The 18,286-nt window shown below is 36.5% G+C and overlaps 3 protein-coding genes across 3 annotated transcripts; all 3 read right to left on the bottom strand.

The window, feature by feature from the left end:
- Nucleotides 1-6,134: 6,134 nt before the first annotated feature.
- LOC110010351 (rust resistance kinase Lr10) lies at nt 6,135-8,500 on the bottom strand. The gene is made up of 2 exons (XM_089716567.1): nt 7,733-8,500; nt 6,135-7,383 (listed from the first exon to the last, which is right to left on the bottom strand). The coding sequence occupies exon 2, from the start codon at nt 7,119-7,121 to the stop codon at nt 6,240-6,242; it is 882 nt and encodes a 293-aa protein (XP_089572693.1). The 5' UTR covers nt 7,122-7,383; nt 7,733-8,500; the 3' UTR covers nt 6,135-6,239.
- A 2,954-nt stretch (nt 8,501-11,454) lies between these two features.
- LOC149499246 (uncharacterized) lies at nt 11,455-13,061 on the bottom strand. The gene is made up of 2 exons (XM_089716632.1): nt 11,754-13,061; nt 11,455-11,646 (listed from the first exon to the last, which is right to left on the bottom strand). The coding sequence occupies exons 1-2, from the start codon at nt 12,580-12,582 to the stop codon at nt 11,618-11,620; spliced, it is 858 nt and encodes a 285-aa protein (XP_089572758.1). The 5' UTR covers nt 12,583-13,061; the 3' UTR covers nt 11,455-11,617.
- A 906-nt stretch (nt 13,062-13,967) lies between these two features.
- On the bottom strand, nt 13,968-16,294 carry LOC149499245 (LEAF RUST 10 DISEASE-RESISTANCE LOCUS RECEPTOR-LIKE PROTEIN KINASE-like 2.5). Its single transcript, XM_089716605.1, has 4 exons — nt 15,400-16,294; nt 15,144-15,221; nt 14,793-14,819; nt 13,968-14,377 (listed from the first exon to the last, which is right to left on the bottom strand). Exons 1-4 carry the CDS (start codon nt 16,181-16,183, stop codon nt 14,307-14,309), a joined length of 960 nt encoding a protein of 319 aa, XP_089572731.1. The 5' UTR covers nt 16,184-16,294; the 3' UTR covers nt 13,968-14,306.
- Nucleotides 16,295-18,286: the final 1,992 nt, after the last annotated feature.

The raw sequence follows: 18,286 nt of genomic DNA, 5'->3' as shown, positions 1-18,286 counted from the left end.
CAAAACAAAAACGTGTTTTATATTTTTTTTTTCTTTTCAAATGTGTGTGGGTCCCACACGTCGGAGGGACCCCACAACAATTCTCCCCCTCCCGACTACATGGTGGGACACTCCATCCCCGCTGCTTTGACACATAGCTCGAACTTCTCCTTCAGAACGACATTTGTCAATATATCTGCAACATTTCTGTCTGTGTGGATCTTTCGCAACTGAAACTGCTTCTCTTCAATGGCAAGTCTAAGCCAATGATATCTTACATCAATGTGCTTCGTCCGTGCATGATACATAGTATTTTTGGTCAAGTCTAACGCACTTTGACTATCACAATAAACTATATATATTCTTCTTGCTGCACACCCAATTCTTGAAAAAATCGTTTTAACCAAAGCATTTCCTTTCCTGCTTCTGTTGCTGCAACGTACTTTACTTCGGTAGTTGATAACGAAACACATTTTTGTAATCTTGATTGCCATGAAATAGCTCCCCTAAGAATGTAAATAGGTATCCTGATGTAGATTTTCTTTCATTAAGATCACTGGCCATATCTACATCTGTGTAACCAACAAGTGCAGCCTTTTCACCTCCAAAAGTTAAACATAACTTTGAAGTTCCTCTCAGGTATCTGAAGATCCACTTCACTGCTTCCCAACGTGTCTTTTGGGGATTTGATAGAAATCGACTCACAACACCAACTGCATGAGCGATATCTAGTCTTGTACACACCATTGCGTACATTAAACTTCCGACCACTGAAGAATATGGAACATTTGACATATCTCCTTTTTCTTTCTCTATTGATGGGTAGGATTTCTTACTCAACTTGAAGTGAGCGGCAAGCGGAGTGCTAACTGGTTTAGCATTCTTCATATTGAACCTCTCTAGAACTCGTTCAATATATTTTTCCTGTGATAACCATAACCTGTAGGACTTTCTGTCTCGAATAATCTCCATTCCAAGAATTCGCCTTGCCGATCCCAAATCCTTCATGTCAAATGCTTTTGACAAATCACTCTTTAACTTGCTAATCATGTGTGCATCTGGTCCAACGATTAGCATATCATCAACATATAAGAGAAGGATGATAAATTTACCATCAGGGAATTTCTGAACATATACACAAGGATCTGCATCTGTCCTTTTGTATCCTTGAATCACCTTGAAAGAATCAAACTTTTTATACCACTGTCGCGGTGCTTGTTTCAACCTGTACAAGCTCTTCTTCAAGCGACAAACCATGTCCTCTTTTCCCTTGACCTTGAACCTTCTGGTTGTTCCATATAGATTTCTTCCTCTAGATCCCCATGCAAGAATGCGGTCTTTACATCAAGCTGCTCTAACTCAAGATTCAAATTGGCTACAAGACCTAGTACAACTCGAATAGAACTCATTTTCACAACTGGTGAAAAAATCTCATCAAAGTCAATACCTTTCTTTTGAGTAAAGCCTTTGACGACCAATCGAGCTTTGTATCTCACTAGGTTGCCATCATCTTTCTTCAGTTTGTACACCCATTTGTTCTTGAGTGTTCTCTTCCCTTTTGGAAGTTTCACCAGCTCATACGTGTCATTCTTTTTCAAAGAATTCATCTCTTCTTGCATGGCCTTTGTTCAATAATCTCTATCTTTGCAAGATTGCACATCTTGGAAGCTCTCTGGCTCCCCCTCGTCAGTAATCAAAATGTAATCAGAACTAGGGTACCTTGTAGATGGTTGGCGCTCTCTGGTTGACCTTCTCAACTGAAGTTCAACTCCTTCTGGTGTAATGGGGTTCTCTGGCTCCCCCTGCTCAACACCCTCTGCATCACTGTTATCATCTACAATTGTCTCTTGATCCCCTACGACTGGCTCTTCTTCTTCTTCTTATTCTGATTTTGGCATTCCTCCTCCTGTGGCATCATCTGTAGGAATGCTTCCTAGTGTAATATCAATAACACCATCACTTGTGGATTCTTCACAAGTTGTATCTGCCACGATCTCATTCTCGTGGAATACTACGTCTCGGCTCCGGACAACTTTCTTTTTCACTGGGTCCCACAACCTGTAGCCAAACTCTTCATCTCCATAACCAACAAAAATGCAAGGAACTGACTTGTCATCAAGCTTTAATCTCTGCTCCTTTGGAACATGCATAAATGTCTTGCAGCCAAATACCCTCAGGTGAGAGTATGAAATATTTCTACCTGTCCAGACCTTCTCCGGGATATCAAAATCCAATGGTGCTGAAGGTAGTCGGTTGATTAGGTAGATAGCAGTATTGACAGCTTCTCCCCAAAATGGCTTAGGTAAGTTGGCCATTTTAAGCATGGATCTGACTCTGTGATTCATCCGTTCAACAACGCCGTTGTGTTGAGGCGTACCAAGAACTGTCTTTTCATGCCTGATACCGTGCTGACTACAATAATCTCTAAACTCCTTAGAGATATACTCACCACCATTATCCGTGCGTAAACACTTCAAGACCACTCTAGTCTCCCTTTCCACCATAGCATGGAATTGTTGAAAGTGCTTGAATACTTGGTCTTTTGTGCGCAACAAATATATCCATGTTATCCGTGAGAAATCATCAATTATTGTAAGAAAATACCTACTTCCTCCAAGTGATTCTACCTCCATGGGACCACATAAGTCAGAGTGTACCAACTCCAATTTGTTGTCTCTCCTTTTAGAGCTTTTCAAAAATGAGACCCGATGTTACTTCCCAAATAAACAATAATCACAAGGGTTTATTTTACCTTTGGCTAATGGTATGAAGGACTTCTTAGCCAACATATTCAACCCTTTCTCACTAACGTGCGCCAGCCGCCTATGCCACAAATTTGGTGAAGCATCATCTGCAACTGTATTTAGTTGTTTCGCACATATTATTGCATGCGTCTTATATAGCGAGCAACATAATTTTCCTCTCGCCATCACCAAAGACCCTTTGGTGAGTTTCCAATTACCGCCACCTCTATGATGGTGATAGCCTTCCTTGTCCAGTACGCTCACAGATAACAGGTTCAACCGAAGATCGGGAATATGTCTCACATTTTTAAGTGTTAATGTGCACCCGACACTTGTCTTTATACAGATATCACCGATTCCCACCACTTGCGAGACACTATTATTTCCCATTTTAATAGTGCCAAAGTCTCCTGCTTTATAATTGGAAAAATATTCCCTTTTTGGAACACAGTGGTATGAAGCACCGGAGTCTACTATCCACTCGGTATCTGCATCTCCAACATGACAGCAATCTGCATCATGAGTGACTAAAGTCACCTCACCATCTTCTCCTGAGACTGTAGCAGATGTATTTCTGTCATTCTCCTGTCTTCGGTCTGCATTATCCTGTTTGAGTAAATGACAATTTCTTTTGAGATGACCCTCCTTACCGCAATGGTAATATTTTCTCATCTCTCTAGACTTGGATCTACCACCTGACCTTACATGTCTTGGACCTCTACTCTTGCTCCGGCCCTATTCTCTGCGACAAGGGCTTGTGAACTGGTACTGGCAACATCTCTTCTTTGTAGTTCTACATTAAGTAGTCTATTCTTTACCATAGACATCGTTACCACACCATTTGGAGCTGAGTTACTCAATGATACCATAAGAGTATCCCAGCTATCCGGTAGAGATCCCAACAGTAGGCATGCTTGCATATCGTCTTCTAAGGACATACCGCTAACTGCTAACTCAGTTACGAGTCCTTCAAAATCGTTCAAGTGTTGTGTAATTGATCGTCCCTCTGACAGCTTCAAGTTCATGACTTTACGCATCATGAAGACTTTTCCTTGAGCATTCGTAGCCTCGTACATATTCTCTAATTTCTTCCAGAGAACTTGGGGATCTTTTTCATTTCTCACATGGTTGTACAGGCTAGCATCTATCCATTGGCGTATTGTATCCAATGTCTGCTTTTTTAATTTCTCCCACTGCCTTTCTTTCATTTCTTCCGGCTTTACACTGTCACCTTCAATTGGATCATACAGATCTTTGCAATTGAGGGAGTCCTCCATTCTGGATTTCCACATTGAATGGTTCGAATCGGTCAATTTGATCATTGCCCCGTCGTTAGCCATGCTGAATTCTGAATCTGACAAAATTTCACTATTCACGAAATTCACTATTCACGTGAATAGTAACTTTGACAGAATTTACCAACCAAAGACTCTAATACCAGTTGTTAGGATTATAACTGATCCTGAGTGGGGCCCACGGAAAAATACCGATGGTAAAAGTAAAATAAAATTACTATTACCACATATACCTCCAATAATTAAATATTGACGATCGAATCCACCAGAAATAATAATCACGGTAAAAATTAAATAATTACCGTAAATGCCAAATAAAAAAAAATAAGAACACCGAGATTTACGTGGTTCACCCTTCAACTGTTATGGGCTACGTCCACGGTACAAAAACTCCGAATAATTCTTCTACTAAAAATAGTAGGTACAAAAGAGATTACAAAAAATAGTGGTACTCTAAGTGTTTAACAAAAACACCCCAAAATTTCAATCCTCACTATTTTCTCTCTTTCTCAATTTTAGGAACACTTTCCTAAAATTTTACACACTCAATAGTGTATTCCTATTCTATATATTTTGTTTTTGTACACATTAATGAAGGAAAACCTTCCCCTTTTTATAGGAAAAGGGGACGCAGTGGACGCGTTAATCACGTGTCCACTTTTCCTTTTTTTTTTTTCTTTCTTTCTTTGGCATCGTCCTTTGAATAACAAAATGACGTGCTTTTTTTTTTCTTCTTTGTTCAGCAGTCTCTCTTTGACTGCCATCAAAACAAAAACGTGTTTTATATTTTTTTCTTTTCAAATGTGTGTGGGTCCCACACGTCGGAGTGACCCCACAACAATTGCAATCTATCATCCTTGAAACAGACTCAATAACTCTTGCCCAGCATGTCTCGACTCAAATCATCCCTGAAACAGAGTATGTCACTCGAGTGTTGGACATCCTAGCTATGGCCAACAGCGTTCCATCCTTCCAGTGCTATGATATCCGACGAGATCTTATTGGGGTTGCTCATGAATTAGCAAAGCTTTCTATTTCTAGTATTCTAGACGAAGCTATTCGGGTAGTATTTACACAACTTCCGCGTGTATTAAAATTTTCGGTAATTATTTTAATAAATATTGTATAAATTGCTAGCTATTTAAATTAAAAGTGTTCGATCAAAACAACAGTTTAATTAGTAGTTTAACCTAGAACGATGATAAAAAGGTATTAAATTTTTAATTGGCTGAATTCGGAGAAAAAATAACGGGCTTAATTATCAAAAAAAAAAATTTTAATTAATCTCTGTAAAATATTAAATGTTTGAATGCTAAAGTTATTACGTATATAATTGATGAAGACAGGTCAAAACACTGAAAAACTAGCTCAAACCCATTTCATGTGTACTGAAACTTTGTCTTGTGTGTAACCCAATATCATTGAAGAATGAAACGTTTCAAAAACGATGCTCTGATCTGTTGTAATTTCCATTTTCATTTCCCTCCAAAAGATTCAACATTCCATCCACAAAATCACAAACATTTTTCTGGTTCTGTAAAAATTCATTTTTCTAACTCCATGTAACACAAGCACAAATCTACAAAGCCAAGCTATCAAGAGGATCTCGACGTCGTCTTCTCTCTTCAAGATCGAGTCTTGGAAACCCTTCCTGCACTTCCACCATTCCATTCAGGTAATATACGTATTCGTTGGTTACATATATTGGACACTGTTGATAGAGTTTATAATTTCCTTATTAGTTTACTGATTTTTGCTTCTATTGAGTATTTGTTGAATCTTAATGTGGGTATCTTTTAGTTTCGTGTAATTATTTCTGTAATTGTACATGGCTATTGTTTGAAAGCTGGATATGACCTTGATTTGTAGTGACAAGTAATACAAATGCTGAAATTTTTACACCAAAATAGCTTTAGAATCTTAGTTATGAAAAACTAAATCATGAAGTTCAGTATTTTTTTTTTTTTTTTTGAATTTTCGCCTCATCTATTATTTGTAACAATTCAGCAAATGAATTTTCAAAGTTGTATAAATTTTAGCCTTTAGCCACTTTAACAACCATTGAATCCCTTTCAAAAAAAAGAAAAAAAACAAAAACAACCATTGAAGGAAAAAGGAAAAAAAATACAAAAGGAATTATATTGGCATTCTTACCTCAAATATATATATATAATCGTTTTGTAGTGTTGCTAACATTTTTAGATAATACATATTATGTAGTTTAGCGTCCATTTACCATCCAAGAGATTGAATCTAAATAACTCTTTGGTATATTTGTTAATCCACCACTTGCCTTGATCTCAAAATCTTCTTTTGGCATCTCATGTGGTGAGAAAGAAGGCTTTGGAGGCATTTCTATGCTTTCAATTTCACTTTCAAGCATTTCTACCACTTTATGCATTGAAGGACGATCATTAGGCTTCAATTGTACACACCATAGTGCTACAAATATCATCTTTTTTGTTATTTTCCTTTCTTCCTCTGTTACATCTCCTAATTCAATATCTCTTCCTTCATTAATTTGCTCATAAACCCATGAAGGATAGTATATTCGGCTCATATGCTCTTCAGATACATTTGTATTCTTTCTTCTTACAGCCATTTCCATCAACAATTTTCCAAAACTATAAACATCAGCTTTGTACGAGACATTTCCGATACTTTTGAATACTAACTCTGGAGCCATGTAACCTAATGTTCCTCTTGCTGCAGTGAGAGACACAATACTATTGTCGGTCGGATATAGCTTTGCAAGTCCGAAATCTGAAACTTTTGGAATGAAATTTTCATCGAGAAGAATGTTGTGAGGTTTTATATCAAAATGCAAAATTTGCATGTTACAACCTCGATGTAAATATTCAATTCCACGAGCTATTCCAAGAGAAATCTCATACATTTTCTCAATGCTTATTGTGGTGTTAGCTTCATGAGAAAATATGTACTTTTCAAGAGATCCATTAGGCATGAATTCATAAATAAGAGCTCGCTTAGATCCTTCTGCACAAAACCCAATAAGTCTGACCACATTAACATGGTAAATTCTTCCAATTGTTGCAACTTCATTGATAAATTCCTGACCATTAGCTTTGGATTTCCCTAGCATCTCTTTATTGCAGCAAAATATCCACTACGAAGTTTTCCTTTATACACAGAGCCAAAACCTCCTTCACCCAACTTGTCCTTGAAACCTTTAGTTATCTTCTTAATATCTGAGTAAGAGTACCTAATTGGCATGAGATTATTATGGCTTTGCAAAAATTCTTCAATTGTACCATACTCTGATAAATGCCTCCTTCGCCATTTATTAATAAAAAATATGATTCCACAAAGAACTGCACCTAGAAAGAACGGACTACGGAACAACACTGTAAAGAAAAATATAAAAGCAAAAATATAATAAGAATCATCCATTGTAGTTTGGCTATCAGCAGCAATAAGGATATGTGATTTTGTTGTAGTTCATTGAAGCTCGAGTACATGTACGTACCAGATACAAATGCTATTTCATAAAAATATTAAATGAGGTCCATTTCTTAAAAAGTAAATCATTCTCTAGAAAATTTTGCACTGATATGGTTGAAACAATGTTCAATAATAATATAATAATGTGGAGAAACTCTTGTAAAGAATTAATCTCAAATAATTCAATAATAACCTAGATCGTGCAAACCACTAGATTCAACAAAATAGATTGAATAAAAAAAGGTTGCGTACCTGACATCGTTGTTCGTCGATCTTGATGTATAGAATTAGGTTTGCAGCCTTCCAGAGAATTGAAGAATCGATTTTGCGGAAGCAGTATGAAAGGAACGTAAAACTGAATCGTATTCAACTCCTCTGGGGACCACGACCTTTATATACCTGTAGGGTTAGTACAATTCCTATTTCGGTCCTTTAACGAAATAGGAATTATATAATGGTCTCTACACTTAATATCTATAATTAGTTGATACCTCAATAGTCAATTATTCACAATCAAGACCACATTTGAAATTGACTTTACAATTGGACTGCTGTACATATTTAATTTTACATATTAAGCCCACAATAGAAAATTAAATCCAACAATCTCCCACTTGGGCGAACATATGTTAAATAAAATACATACACCAAAATGAGCTCAACAAACGCAGTCATACAAGGTATCCAAAAACAATCTCGTCCATTAGTTATATTGATAAAGAGCTGAAGAAACATTTGCCATAGATCTCATGACTAAGTTCATCATCAACTACATTACCAATACCCCTAAATGACATAGATTCATTATAGAAGTGTAGCATGAAAACTACATGTAATGTGATCATCATGTCTGTTTCCAACTGGTCACCAACAAAAGTGAGATCAAGCAAAACAATAATAATAATACAGAGTGTAACCATCAACCAAAATGAGTACTCAACAAAATTTCATAATAAAACATATCCAAAATAAAATAGAGCATTCAAAAACATAATGTATGCATAAAGAGCAAACTCCCACTAAAACTAGACAGTCTCAAACAAAACGATACCCATATGAGCGGTGTGCTCATGGAAAACTTTCGGTATCACTGCCTTTGTAAGCGGATCCGCAATCATAGAGTTTGTTCCAATATGCTCTAAGGATATCTGTCCACTCTGTACCCTCTCCTTCACAGCCAAGAACTTAATCTCAATGTGTTTTGATCGAGAAGAGCTCCTGTTGTTGTTGGAGAATAAAACGGCTGACTTGCTGTCACAATACAACTTCAGTGGTCTTTCTATTCCACCTACTACACGCAGCCCAGTGACAAGGTTTCTCAGCCAAATAGCTTGATTGGATGCCTCATAAGATGCTACAAATTCAGCTTCCATGGTGGAGGTTGCCACTAGAGTTTGTTTCACACTCTTCCAAGAAATAGCACCGCCAGCCAATAGAAAAACGTAGCCAGATGTGGATTTTCTACTATCTTGGCATCCAGCGAAATCAGAATCAGTATACCCAATGATCTCAAGCTGATCTGATCTCCTATATGTGAGCATATGTCCCTTAGTCCTCTGAAGATATCTCATGACTCTTTTGGCTGCTTTCCAATGATCCATTCCTGGATTGCTGAGATATCTACCTAACATGCCAACTATAAAAGAAATGTCTGGACGAGTACAAACTTGAACATACATAAGACTTCCTACAGCTGACGCATAAGGAACCTTTTGCATTTCCTGAATTTCAAGTTCACTCTTTGGACATTGTTGATTACTAAATTTATCACCTTTTGCAATAGGGGTATCCAATGGTCTAGAATTCTGCATACTAAATCTCTTGAGCACTTTATCAATATAGCTCTTTTGTGATAATCCAAGAATACCTCGAGAACGGTCTCGATGTATCTGAATCCCTAAAACAAAAGAAGCTTCACCTAAATCTTTCATCTCAAAATGCTTTGAAAGAAAAACTTTGGTTTCATGCAACAAGACTTTACAATTAGTAGCAAGAAGTATGTCATCCACATATAAGACCAAAAAGATAAACCTACTCCCACTGAACTTATGGTACACACAATTTTCAACAACATTTGCCTCAAAGCCAAACGAGACAATTACTTGGTTGAACTTAAAGTACCATTGACGAGAAGCTTGCTTGAGTCCATAAATGGATTTCTTTAATTTGCATACCAGATGTTTTGGATCTCCAATTACAAAATTTTCTGGTTGCACCATATATATTGTTTCATCAATGTCGCCATTGAGAAACGCAGTCTTAACATCCATTTGATGAAGCTCAAGATCAAGATTTGCAACTAAGGCCATGATTGTCCTAAAAGAATCCTTCGAAGAAACTGGAGAGAAGGTTTCTTTATAGTCAATCCCTTCCTTTTGAGTAAAGCCTTTTGCTACAAGACGTGCTTTATATCTTTCCACATTACCTTGAGAATCCCTTTTGGTTTTAAATATCCATTTGCAACCAATGGGTTTCTTTCCTTCAGGTAATTGAACAAGATCCCAAACTTGATTGTCTTGCATAGACTTATACTCTTCGTTCATTGCCTCAATCCACTTATGAGAGTCAGAACTCTGCATGGCATGATAGAAACTAACTGGATCATCATCTATCATGTCTACAGTATCCTCATGTTCCTGAAGAAACACTATATAATCATCTGGAATAGCACTTCTTCTCTCCCTAGTAGATCTCCTCAAAGGCATTTGAACAGGCTCTAATTCTTGAGGTTGTTGAATTTGTTCTTGAGGAAGAATAGCATTGTCTTGAATTGGATCTTGAATAGTTACAGGAGCAACTGGAGTCTGTACGCTATCAGAAACAACAAAAGGAATGAGAACCGAATCATCCTTACTTGGTTCCTCTTCAAAGACAATGTTTCTTTCTTTATTTCTCCCTCCAAAATCAACATCCTCAAAAAATGTTGCAATTCTCGTTTCAAAAAAAGTTCTAGAAGTAGGATTATAAAACTTGTAACCCTTAGACCGCTCAGAATATCCAACAAAGTAGCTGCTGATAGTTTTGGAGTCCAGTTTTGTTTCATTCGGCTTGTAAGGCCTTGCTTCAGCTGGACATCCCCAAACATGAAGATGCTTTAGACTAGGCTTACGTCCAGTCCAAAGTTCATAAGGTGTTTTAGCAACTGCTTTAGATGGAATCCTATTGAGAAGATAAGCTGCTGTCTTTAACGCTTCACCCCACAGAGACTCTGGTAAAGTAGAATGACTAATCATACTCCTTACCATATCCATAAGAGTCCTATTACGTCTCTCAGATACACCATTCATGCTGGGAGTACCAGGCATTGTATATTGAGGGACAATTCCACATTCCTGTAGGAAAAGCGCAAAAGGTCCTGGACGTTGTTCGCCTGAACCGTCATATTTACCATAATATTCACCACCACGGTCAGATCGAACAGATTTAATCTTCTTTCCTAGTTGATTTTCAACTTCGGCTTTATAAGATTTGAACACGTCCAAAGACTCAGATTTTTCATGAATGAGATATAAGTAACCATAACGAGAATAGTCATCAATGAATGATATAAAATATCTTTGGCCATTTCTAGCTGCAATATGGAATGGACCGCAAATATCTGTATGAATCAGTTCTAAAACATTGGATGACCGAATGACACCTAGTCTCTTTTGTTTAGTCTGTTTTCCTTTAATACACTCAATACAAGAATCCAAACCTGTGTAATCAAGTGTATCTAAGATACCATCAGAAACAAGACGCTCAATTCTTGATTTGGATACATGACCCAAACGTCTATGCCAAAGTACAGCTGAGTTATCAATATTCAACTTTCTTTTGGTACCTCTTGTAGTAACATGCAGGGATTCATGATAACTAGTATCAATGTCTAACATATATAGATTATCACATTCATTCAAGCAACCAGTACCCAAAACTTTTGAATTCATAGATAAAGTGAATATACTGTCTCCAAAAGAACAATGAAAACCAGATTTGTCCAAAAAGGAAACAGAAATCAAATTCCTTCTAAAAGAGGGAATAACAAAAGTATCTATAAGATCCAAAAAATAGCCAGTACTTAAACATAATCTAAAATGTCCAATTGCCTCTACTTCAACCAGATCGCCATTTCCTACATAGACGTATCTTTCACCGTCAGTTGGCTTTCTGTAGTTGAGGCAGCCCTGCAATGAAACACTTATATGAGCGGTAGCACCAGAATCCATCCAATAAGTGTTTTTAGGAGCTGAAGTTAAATTAACTTCACAACAGACTAAAACAAGGTACTTACCCCTCTTTGCAAGCCAAATAGCAAATTTAGGACAGTCCTTTCTCAAGTGATCCGTCTTTCCACAAAAGAAGCATTTTGGCACATAAGGCTTCTTTTGTACTGGATCTACAGCAGTAGCAGCAGCAGGTTTCTCAATAGCCTTTTCAACAGTCTTTGCAAAAGGCCTCTTTCTTTTCTTGTTCTTGCCCTTCCCAGCTGAAGAAACAAAATGAGCACTCTCTCTTTTGTTAGAATTCATCTTTTCCTCCTCATCAACACAATGAGAAATGAGCTCGTTAAGAGTCCATTTATTCGGCTGACAATTATAGGAAGTCCTAATTTGTCCATACTGAGAAGGAAGAGAATTCATAACCATATGGACTAAAAGGTCATCTGGTAAAGCCATACCCAGCGCCTTCAGTCTCTTTGCAATCTGAGACATGCTAAGAATATGCTCCCGAACACCACCATTGCCAGCAAACTTCATGGAGGTTAATTTTCCTAAAAGTGTTCCCACTTCGGCTTTGTCATTCTTGACATAAGCCCTCTCCAGCTCGGCAAGATAGTTTTGAGCATTGTTCTTTTCAGCTGAGACAGAGTCTCGAACATGTTCTGGGACTCCTTTCTGCATGATCATCAGACCTAAGCGATTAGAACGCTCCCACTTCTCATACTGAACCCTTTGAACATCAGTGCTCGTATCAGTAAGAGGAGCAGGTTCGTCCATCCTGAATGCAAGATCCAAATCCATACAGCCCAGAAAGATCATAATGTCTGATTTCCAAGACTCAAAATTTGATCCCTCAAGTTTAGGGACACAATCAGGATTAAATGACATGTTAGCTGACATCGGAGAAAATAAACAAATAGATAAGTATAAGCTCACAATCCACAAATGAAACAATTCACATAAGTAGAGATCAAAAAATGGAAATAAGATACAGACACAACATTAATATTCTCATCTTTGGATGTAAAACATTAACTTGTAATTAGTATCTCAACGCAGCAATCAAATATTGATAACATAGTCCTGACAAATAATAAATCTTCCTTTGGGCCGATATATCATTGTCATGAAAATAATCAAACAATTATCACATACTTATTGCCAACATGTATTCAAAACTCAGCCAGATAGCAACCTTCCTTTGGGCCGATTAACTATCCGCAACGAATTCTAATACACCTGTCTAATATTCTAAAATAAATCAATTCAAGCAATAGAGGTCACTTTGGTGACTTATTGATCAAATCAATTTATTTTAACAAATATCAAACACAATAGGGACTTAATCACTCCAAAATTTAATCTCAAGTCGATAAATTAATTCATTTAATTGTAATTAAAACAAAACAATTGCAATTAAATGAATTGATTGTCTAAATATTTAATAATCTAAAATTATTTAGCCCAAAAAAAATTATAATCTAGTCTTTAAGTCACTAAATTTGAGACTAAATTATAAAATAGGACTAAATATATATGAATAAATAAAGTTCAGGGTCTAATCGAAAGAAAACAGAAAATTAAAGCCTAATCTGGAGTTACAGAAAATTTAGGGCCTAATCTGAAATTACAGAAAATTTAGGGCCTAATCTGAAATTACAGAAAACTACGGCCCTAATCTGAAGTTACAGAAAATTTAGGGGCTAATCTGAAGTTACAGAAAATTAGGGTCCTAATCTGAAGTTACAGAAAATTAAGGGCCTAATACGAAAAAAAATAAAATTAGGGATCTAATATGAAATTTTCCAGGGACCTAACTGTTATTTTCCATCCCTAACCTAAAAAACAAAACGATAAGGGACGGAAAATAACAGGTTCCAGCCCCTTTCCGCCGCCAACAATGGAGGTTTTTTTTTTTTTTTTTTTTTTTTTTTTTTAACAAGATCCAGCCAGCAAAGAAAAAAAAAAAAATACCAAACGAACAATTAATCGTTAATGGCGTTAGTTCAAAACCTCTAACCTGTTCTTGGGAATCCGAAGAACAGTGAGAACAAAAATATATATATACATTTTTTTTTTTATTAAACAAAACCCTCAATCTATAAACAGTAGGGTAAACAAATAAATAAAAAAAAAATACGAAAATCAATCTAAAATCTAGCAATTATGCACAAGGCTCTGATACCACTTGTAAAGAATTAATCTCAAATAATTCAATAATAACCTAGATCGTGCAAACCACTAGATTCAACAAAATAGATTGAATAAGAAAAGGTTGCGTACCTGACATCGTTGTTCGTCGATCTTGATGTATAGAATTAGGTTTGCAGCCTTCCAGAGAATTGAAGAATCGATTTTGCGGAAGCAGTACAAAAGGAACGTAAAACTGAATCGTATTCAACTCCTCTGGGGACCACGACCTTTATATACCTGTAGGGTTAGTACAATTCCTATTTCGGTCCTTTAACGAAATAGGAATTATATAATGGTCTCTACACTTAATATCTATAATTAGTTGATACCTCAATAGTCAATTATTCACAATCAAGACCACATTTGAAATTGACTTTACAATTGGACTGCTGTACATATTTAATTTTACATATTAAGCCCACAATAGAAAATTAAATCCAACAACTCTTACCAAAGAGAAAAAAAGGATAACGAAGAAGAGCAAGTATATAACCCTGCAAATCTGTAAGATCAAGAAAATAACTTAATTAATGATATCATTAAGTTACCATTTAAGTTTGGGGAGTTGGTAGAATTTCAAATCCTTTCAGCTTACTTGAGACATGCTCCTAATTAAAATCTATATTGAAGCAAGATCTCAGCCCTAATCTCATAGCTGGTTTCAAAGTAAGTTTGGGTCTTTATTCTGTTTGTCTTCATCTCTGGTTTTCTTTTTGTTACTCTTTTTTATCCTTATAAGTCTACTCAAAAAACAGAGTTTGGAATATCGATATGAAATTCCTTCCATTTGCAAAAGAATTTTCATTTATGAAAAAAAAAAAAAAAACAAGGGAGGACATTCTCCTAGAGTACTCAATTTCGGCATCTAAAATAGACTCAATTAAATCTATTCTCAGATCGAAAAAGTTCACACTCACCCAAGTCATAATAGAGTGGTGGATTCCCTGCATTGGCAAAAACAAGTTCAATGTTAGCTTACATTTCTCTCCTTCATTACTTCTTATTTAATTAAATAAAATTACCATAGAATGCATCATCATTTAGAGACAACTTTCAATCAATTTGGTGTGTCATAGGCTAGGAACTAGATCATCCAAAGCCGCAAAAAGAACTTCCAACATAAAGTAAATTGGTTTTGATTACTATTTTATATGACTGGATTTTGATACCTTTGTTTGAACTCAAATGCTTGAGCTCAGTTTATTGACCAAGCTCAACCAAATATGAAAAATATATTTTTTCACAAAGTAAAATCTAGGGGTTCTTACACTTGAGTCGAATGAGTATACGACCGAGGGCAGTTTTTTCTAGTTTGAGAAGGAGAGAACGGAGATAACCATATTGAACTGTGACAAAAACAGAGAAAATTGAAGAGTCACACATGCAGCAAAATATTGAATCCAAGAAATATTAGAAAAAGCAGCACAAAAGAATTATAAAAATGATAGAAATAGACACACTTTCATATTAAACAAAAAATTTTATTTAAAAAGAGGCAGTTAAAAATAATTAGAAACAACATACTGATGGAGATTCCAGTACTGCAGTAGTACTCTGCCATGGTGGCAGCATCAAGTTTGCATCTGTTTTCTGGGTAATACGGACAGCAAGCTGAATAAAAAAATGAAAGCTCAAACCCATACACTAAACTCTGGCGAATATCTGCATAGGAAACGTATTTTACATCTTCTCCAAACAAAGATGTGACGTAAATTCGATTGATAGTGCACAAGGGCTCCAAATCCTTCACATAATCAGGCCCAATCTTGACATAGGAATGGCCTTTCAATTTCAAATTGGAAACTGAAGAAGAAAAAGTAGCATTATACGTAATGTAGCAAGGAGAAGTATTCACATAAAGTGGAGAAATTACTGGTTTCGGACAAGTTAGGAAAACTATGCTCTGATATAAAACCATGGAATTTGGTACCAGCCAAGAATATGAGTCGTAAACCCCAGGAAACAGAAAAGAACAACTGCTGGTTGAAGACTGATTAGGGAGAGAACAGTAGTCATTGCTAAGCACGTTGGTGTGTGAAAGTCGGATGGTGAAGTTATTGTAATTGATTTCTTTGACATAAAATTTCAGTTCAGAAAACTGTACTACTGGGATGTTATCTTCACAAGTAAGTTCAAACTCTTCAAGGCCACAAATGGAAGGATCAGTTTTCAATCGAAAAGGATAACTATTGTCGCGGAGATGGCCACAGGAGGACGGAACGCAGGAATCGTTGTTCGCAGCATAGCAAGTCTGGTGTAGTAATTGCAATAGAAAAAGGAGCATGCCATATGTGGTACTATTTAGCATTCTGAGGAAGAGAGAGAGAGAGATGATACTTGAGCTAAAGAAAAATTTTGTTCAGTTCTTCTATTATGGTTTCAGCACCTTGTTTTTTAGTCAATGGTCAAATTATTTGGCTCTGGCATATAATCTAATAAGTCTCAATTATTCAAAAAAATAATTCGGGTAGACTTTATCGTGTAGAAAAAGTTTAAGTACTAGCAATGAACCTTCTGTATTTGGAACAGAAAGTAACATGGCAAGGCGTGATTACTGGGCTCAGAATTAAAGAATTGAAGGAAACAAATTCAGTCCAAAAAAGTTGACTTTGACCATTGCAAGTTGCAAGCTCTATGTTTATTCCTTGAGCTTTCCATTGAGAAGGAAATGTAAGCTATAAGCGTTACTTCAGTCACAGCCTTCACACATTAAAAACATCACAGCACCATTAACAAATAACCATCACAGCCAAGTACACTTAGCCAAAACCTACAGTTAGTTACGAAAGATAGATCATATATACTTTTGTATAAAACAGTTCCAGAACAAGATGAAGAAAATAACAGTTCAGAGCAGAGGTTGAGAATTAAAAACTCTGCTGCTTCCTTTTCATTCTTTCTACTTTTGGGTTCTCCATGATTGTGATTGTCCATTGTTTTCTCAAGCTTGCCTTGTCCTGTTCATGGTATCAGAGCAGGTAAATTGACTTGTCCTTGGATTTCTACAATTCAAGAGCAATTTTTTTTTAGATCTGGTTGAACATCAATATGATGACTCCAGAAGATGTGGCAAGGCTTATCGCTGCAGTTACTAGCAAGAATCATGATTGTGATCCTTTACACGTAAACAACTCAGAATCTCCCGGATTCCGGTTGGTGAACTCTCCATTAAAAGGACCAGAGAACTATCTTTCGTGGAACAGATCAGTAATGGTAGCTCTCAGGGCAAAGAACAAGCTAGGGTTCATTAATGGAACCATAGCTCAACCTGATCCACAGTCAGAGGAGTTCGAGAGATGGTTACAAGCAGACAGCATGGTAGCCTCGTGGATAATTAACGCTGTGTCCAAAGAAATATCAGATGCATTTGTATTTTGCAAAACTGCAAAAATACTTTGGGATGAGCTAAAACAGAGATATGGAGAGTGTAATGGCCCGATGATATATAAGATTGAGAGAGAAATTGCAAGTTACAAGCAAGGAAACGAGTCCGTAACAAGTTTTTATACAAATCTCAAAAGGAAATGGGATGAATTACTGTGTTTGGCACCTCTGCCTACATGTTGTGGCCAAACAAATGCAATTACAGAGTATGACAACAATAGAAGGCTAATGCAGTTTCTAATGGGACTAGGTGATGAATATGACAATGTAAAGAATCAGATCCTTTTAATGGATACGTTTCCTTCAATTAATAAAGCTTACTCCATGATTTTGAGTGTTGAGAAACAAAGAGAGGTAAACACATTGAATGTGGAATCCAGTGAAAATTCAACAGTACTGTTGGCTAGAAGGAACTATAACGGAAATTACAACAGCTTAGGCGCAACTGGTAACAGGAGACCATACTACAACCAAAAGGAAGATAAGAGAGACAAGTATTGTTCCAAATGCAAAATAAATGGTCACACCATAGACAACTGCTTCAAAATCCATGGATATCCGGACTGGTTTATTGAATTACAAAAGAAAAAAGGAGCCAACATGACTGGAATAAAAACGGTGAATGCAGTTCATATGGATGATACGCCTTTGCAGCAGCAGCCCACACCTCTGCAGCAGCAAACTGATTATCAGATGGAACCAATTAATGCCGACATCAGGAGTGTTCACTTTGCAGGTACCTTACTCAATTCTGTCATTCATAGCATTGATTTTAACTGCAAAAGTAACTGGATATTGTACATAAACTGAACCCTCCCAAAACCATTAGACTACCTGACAACTCTACCAGACAAGTTACTCACATTGGAAACATCAAACTGAATAATAGAATTACTCTGTACAATGTATTGTATGTTCCCTCTTTCAGCTGTAACCTCATCTCAGTCAACATACTCACCAAAACATGTCATCTGTCTGTGCACTCATTTCCTGACTATTGCTTATTCCAGGATTTACAGACTGAGGA

Source organism: Jatropha curcas, chromosome 1 (assembly GCF_041381405.1).
Source record: "Jatropha curcas cultivar XTBG-Jc1 chromosome 1, XTBG_Jcur_1.0, whole genome shotgun sequence".
NCBI lineage: Eukaryota > Viridiplantae > Streptophyta > Magnoliopsida > Malpighiales > Euphorbiaceae > Jatropha > Jatropha curcas.
This window is presented reverse-complemented; position numbering and strand designations above follow the sequence as displayed.

Coding starts and splice junctions, on each gene's coding strand:
- LOC110010351 (XM_089716567.1), bottom strand. CDS start 7,121: ATGCTAGGGAAATCCAAAGCTAATGGTCAGGAATTTATCAATGAAGTT.
- LOC149499245 (XM_089716605.1), bottom strand. CDS start 16,183: ATGCTAAATAGTACCACATATGGCATGCTCCTTTTTCTATTGCAATTA. Junction 15,222..15,399: donor CAGTACTGGAATCTCCATCA/GTATGTTGTTTC, acceptor TTTTTGTCACAG/TTCAATATGGTTATCTCCGT. Junction 14,820..15,143: donor TATACTCATTCGACTCAAGT/GTAAGAACCCCT, acceptor TTGCCAATGCAG/GGAATCCACCACTCTATTAT.
- LOC149499246 (XM_089716632.1), bottom strand. CDS start 12,582: ATGTCAGCTAACATGTCATTTAATCCTGATTGTGTCCCTAAACTTGAG. Junction 11,647..11,753: donor TATTTGGCTTGCAAAGAGGG/GTAAGTACCTTG, acceptor GTTTCATTGCAG/GGCTGCCTCAACTACAGAAA.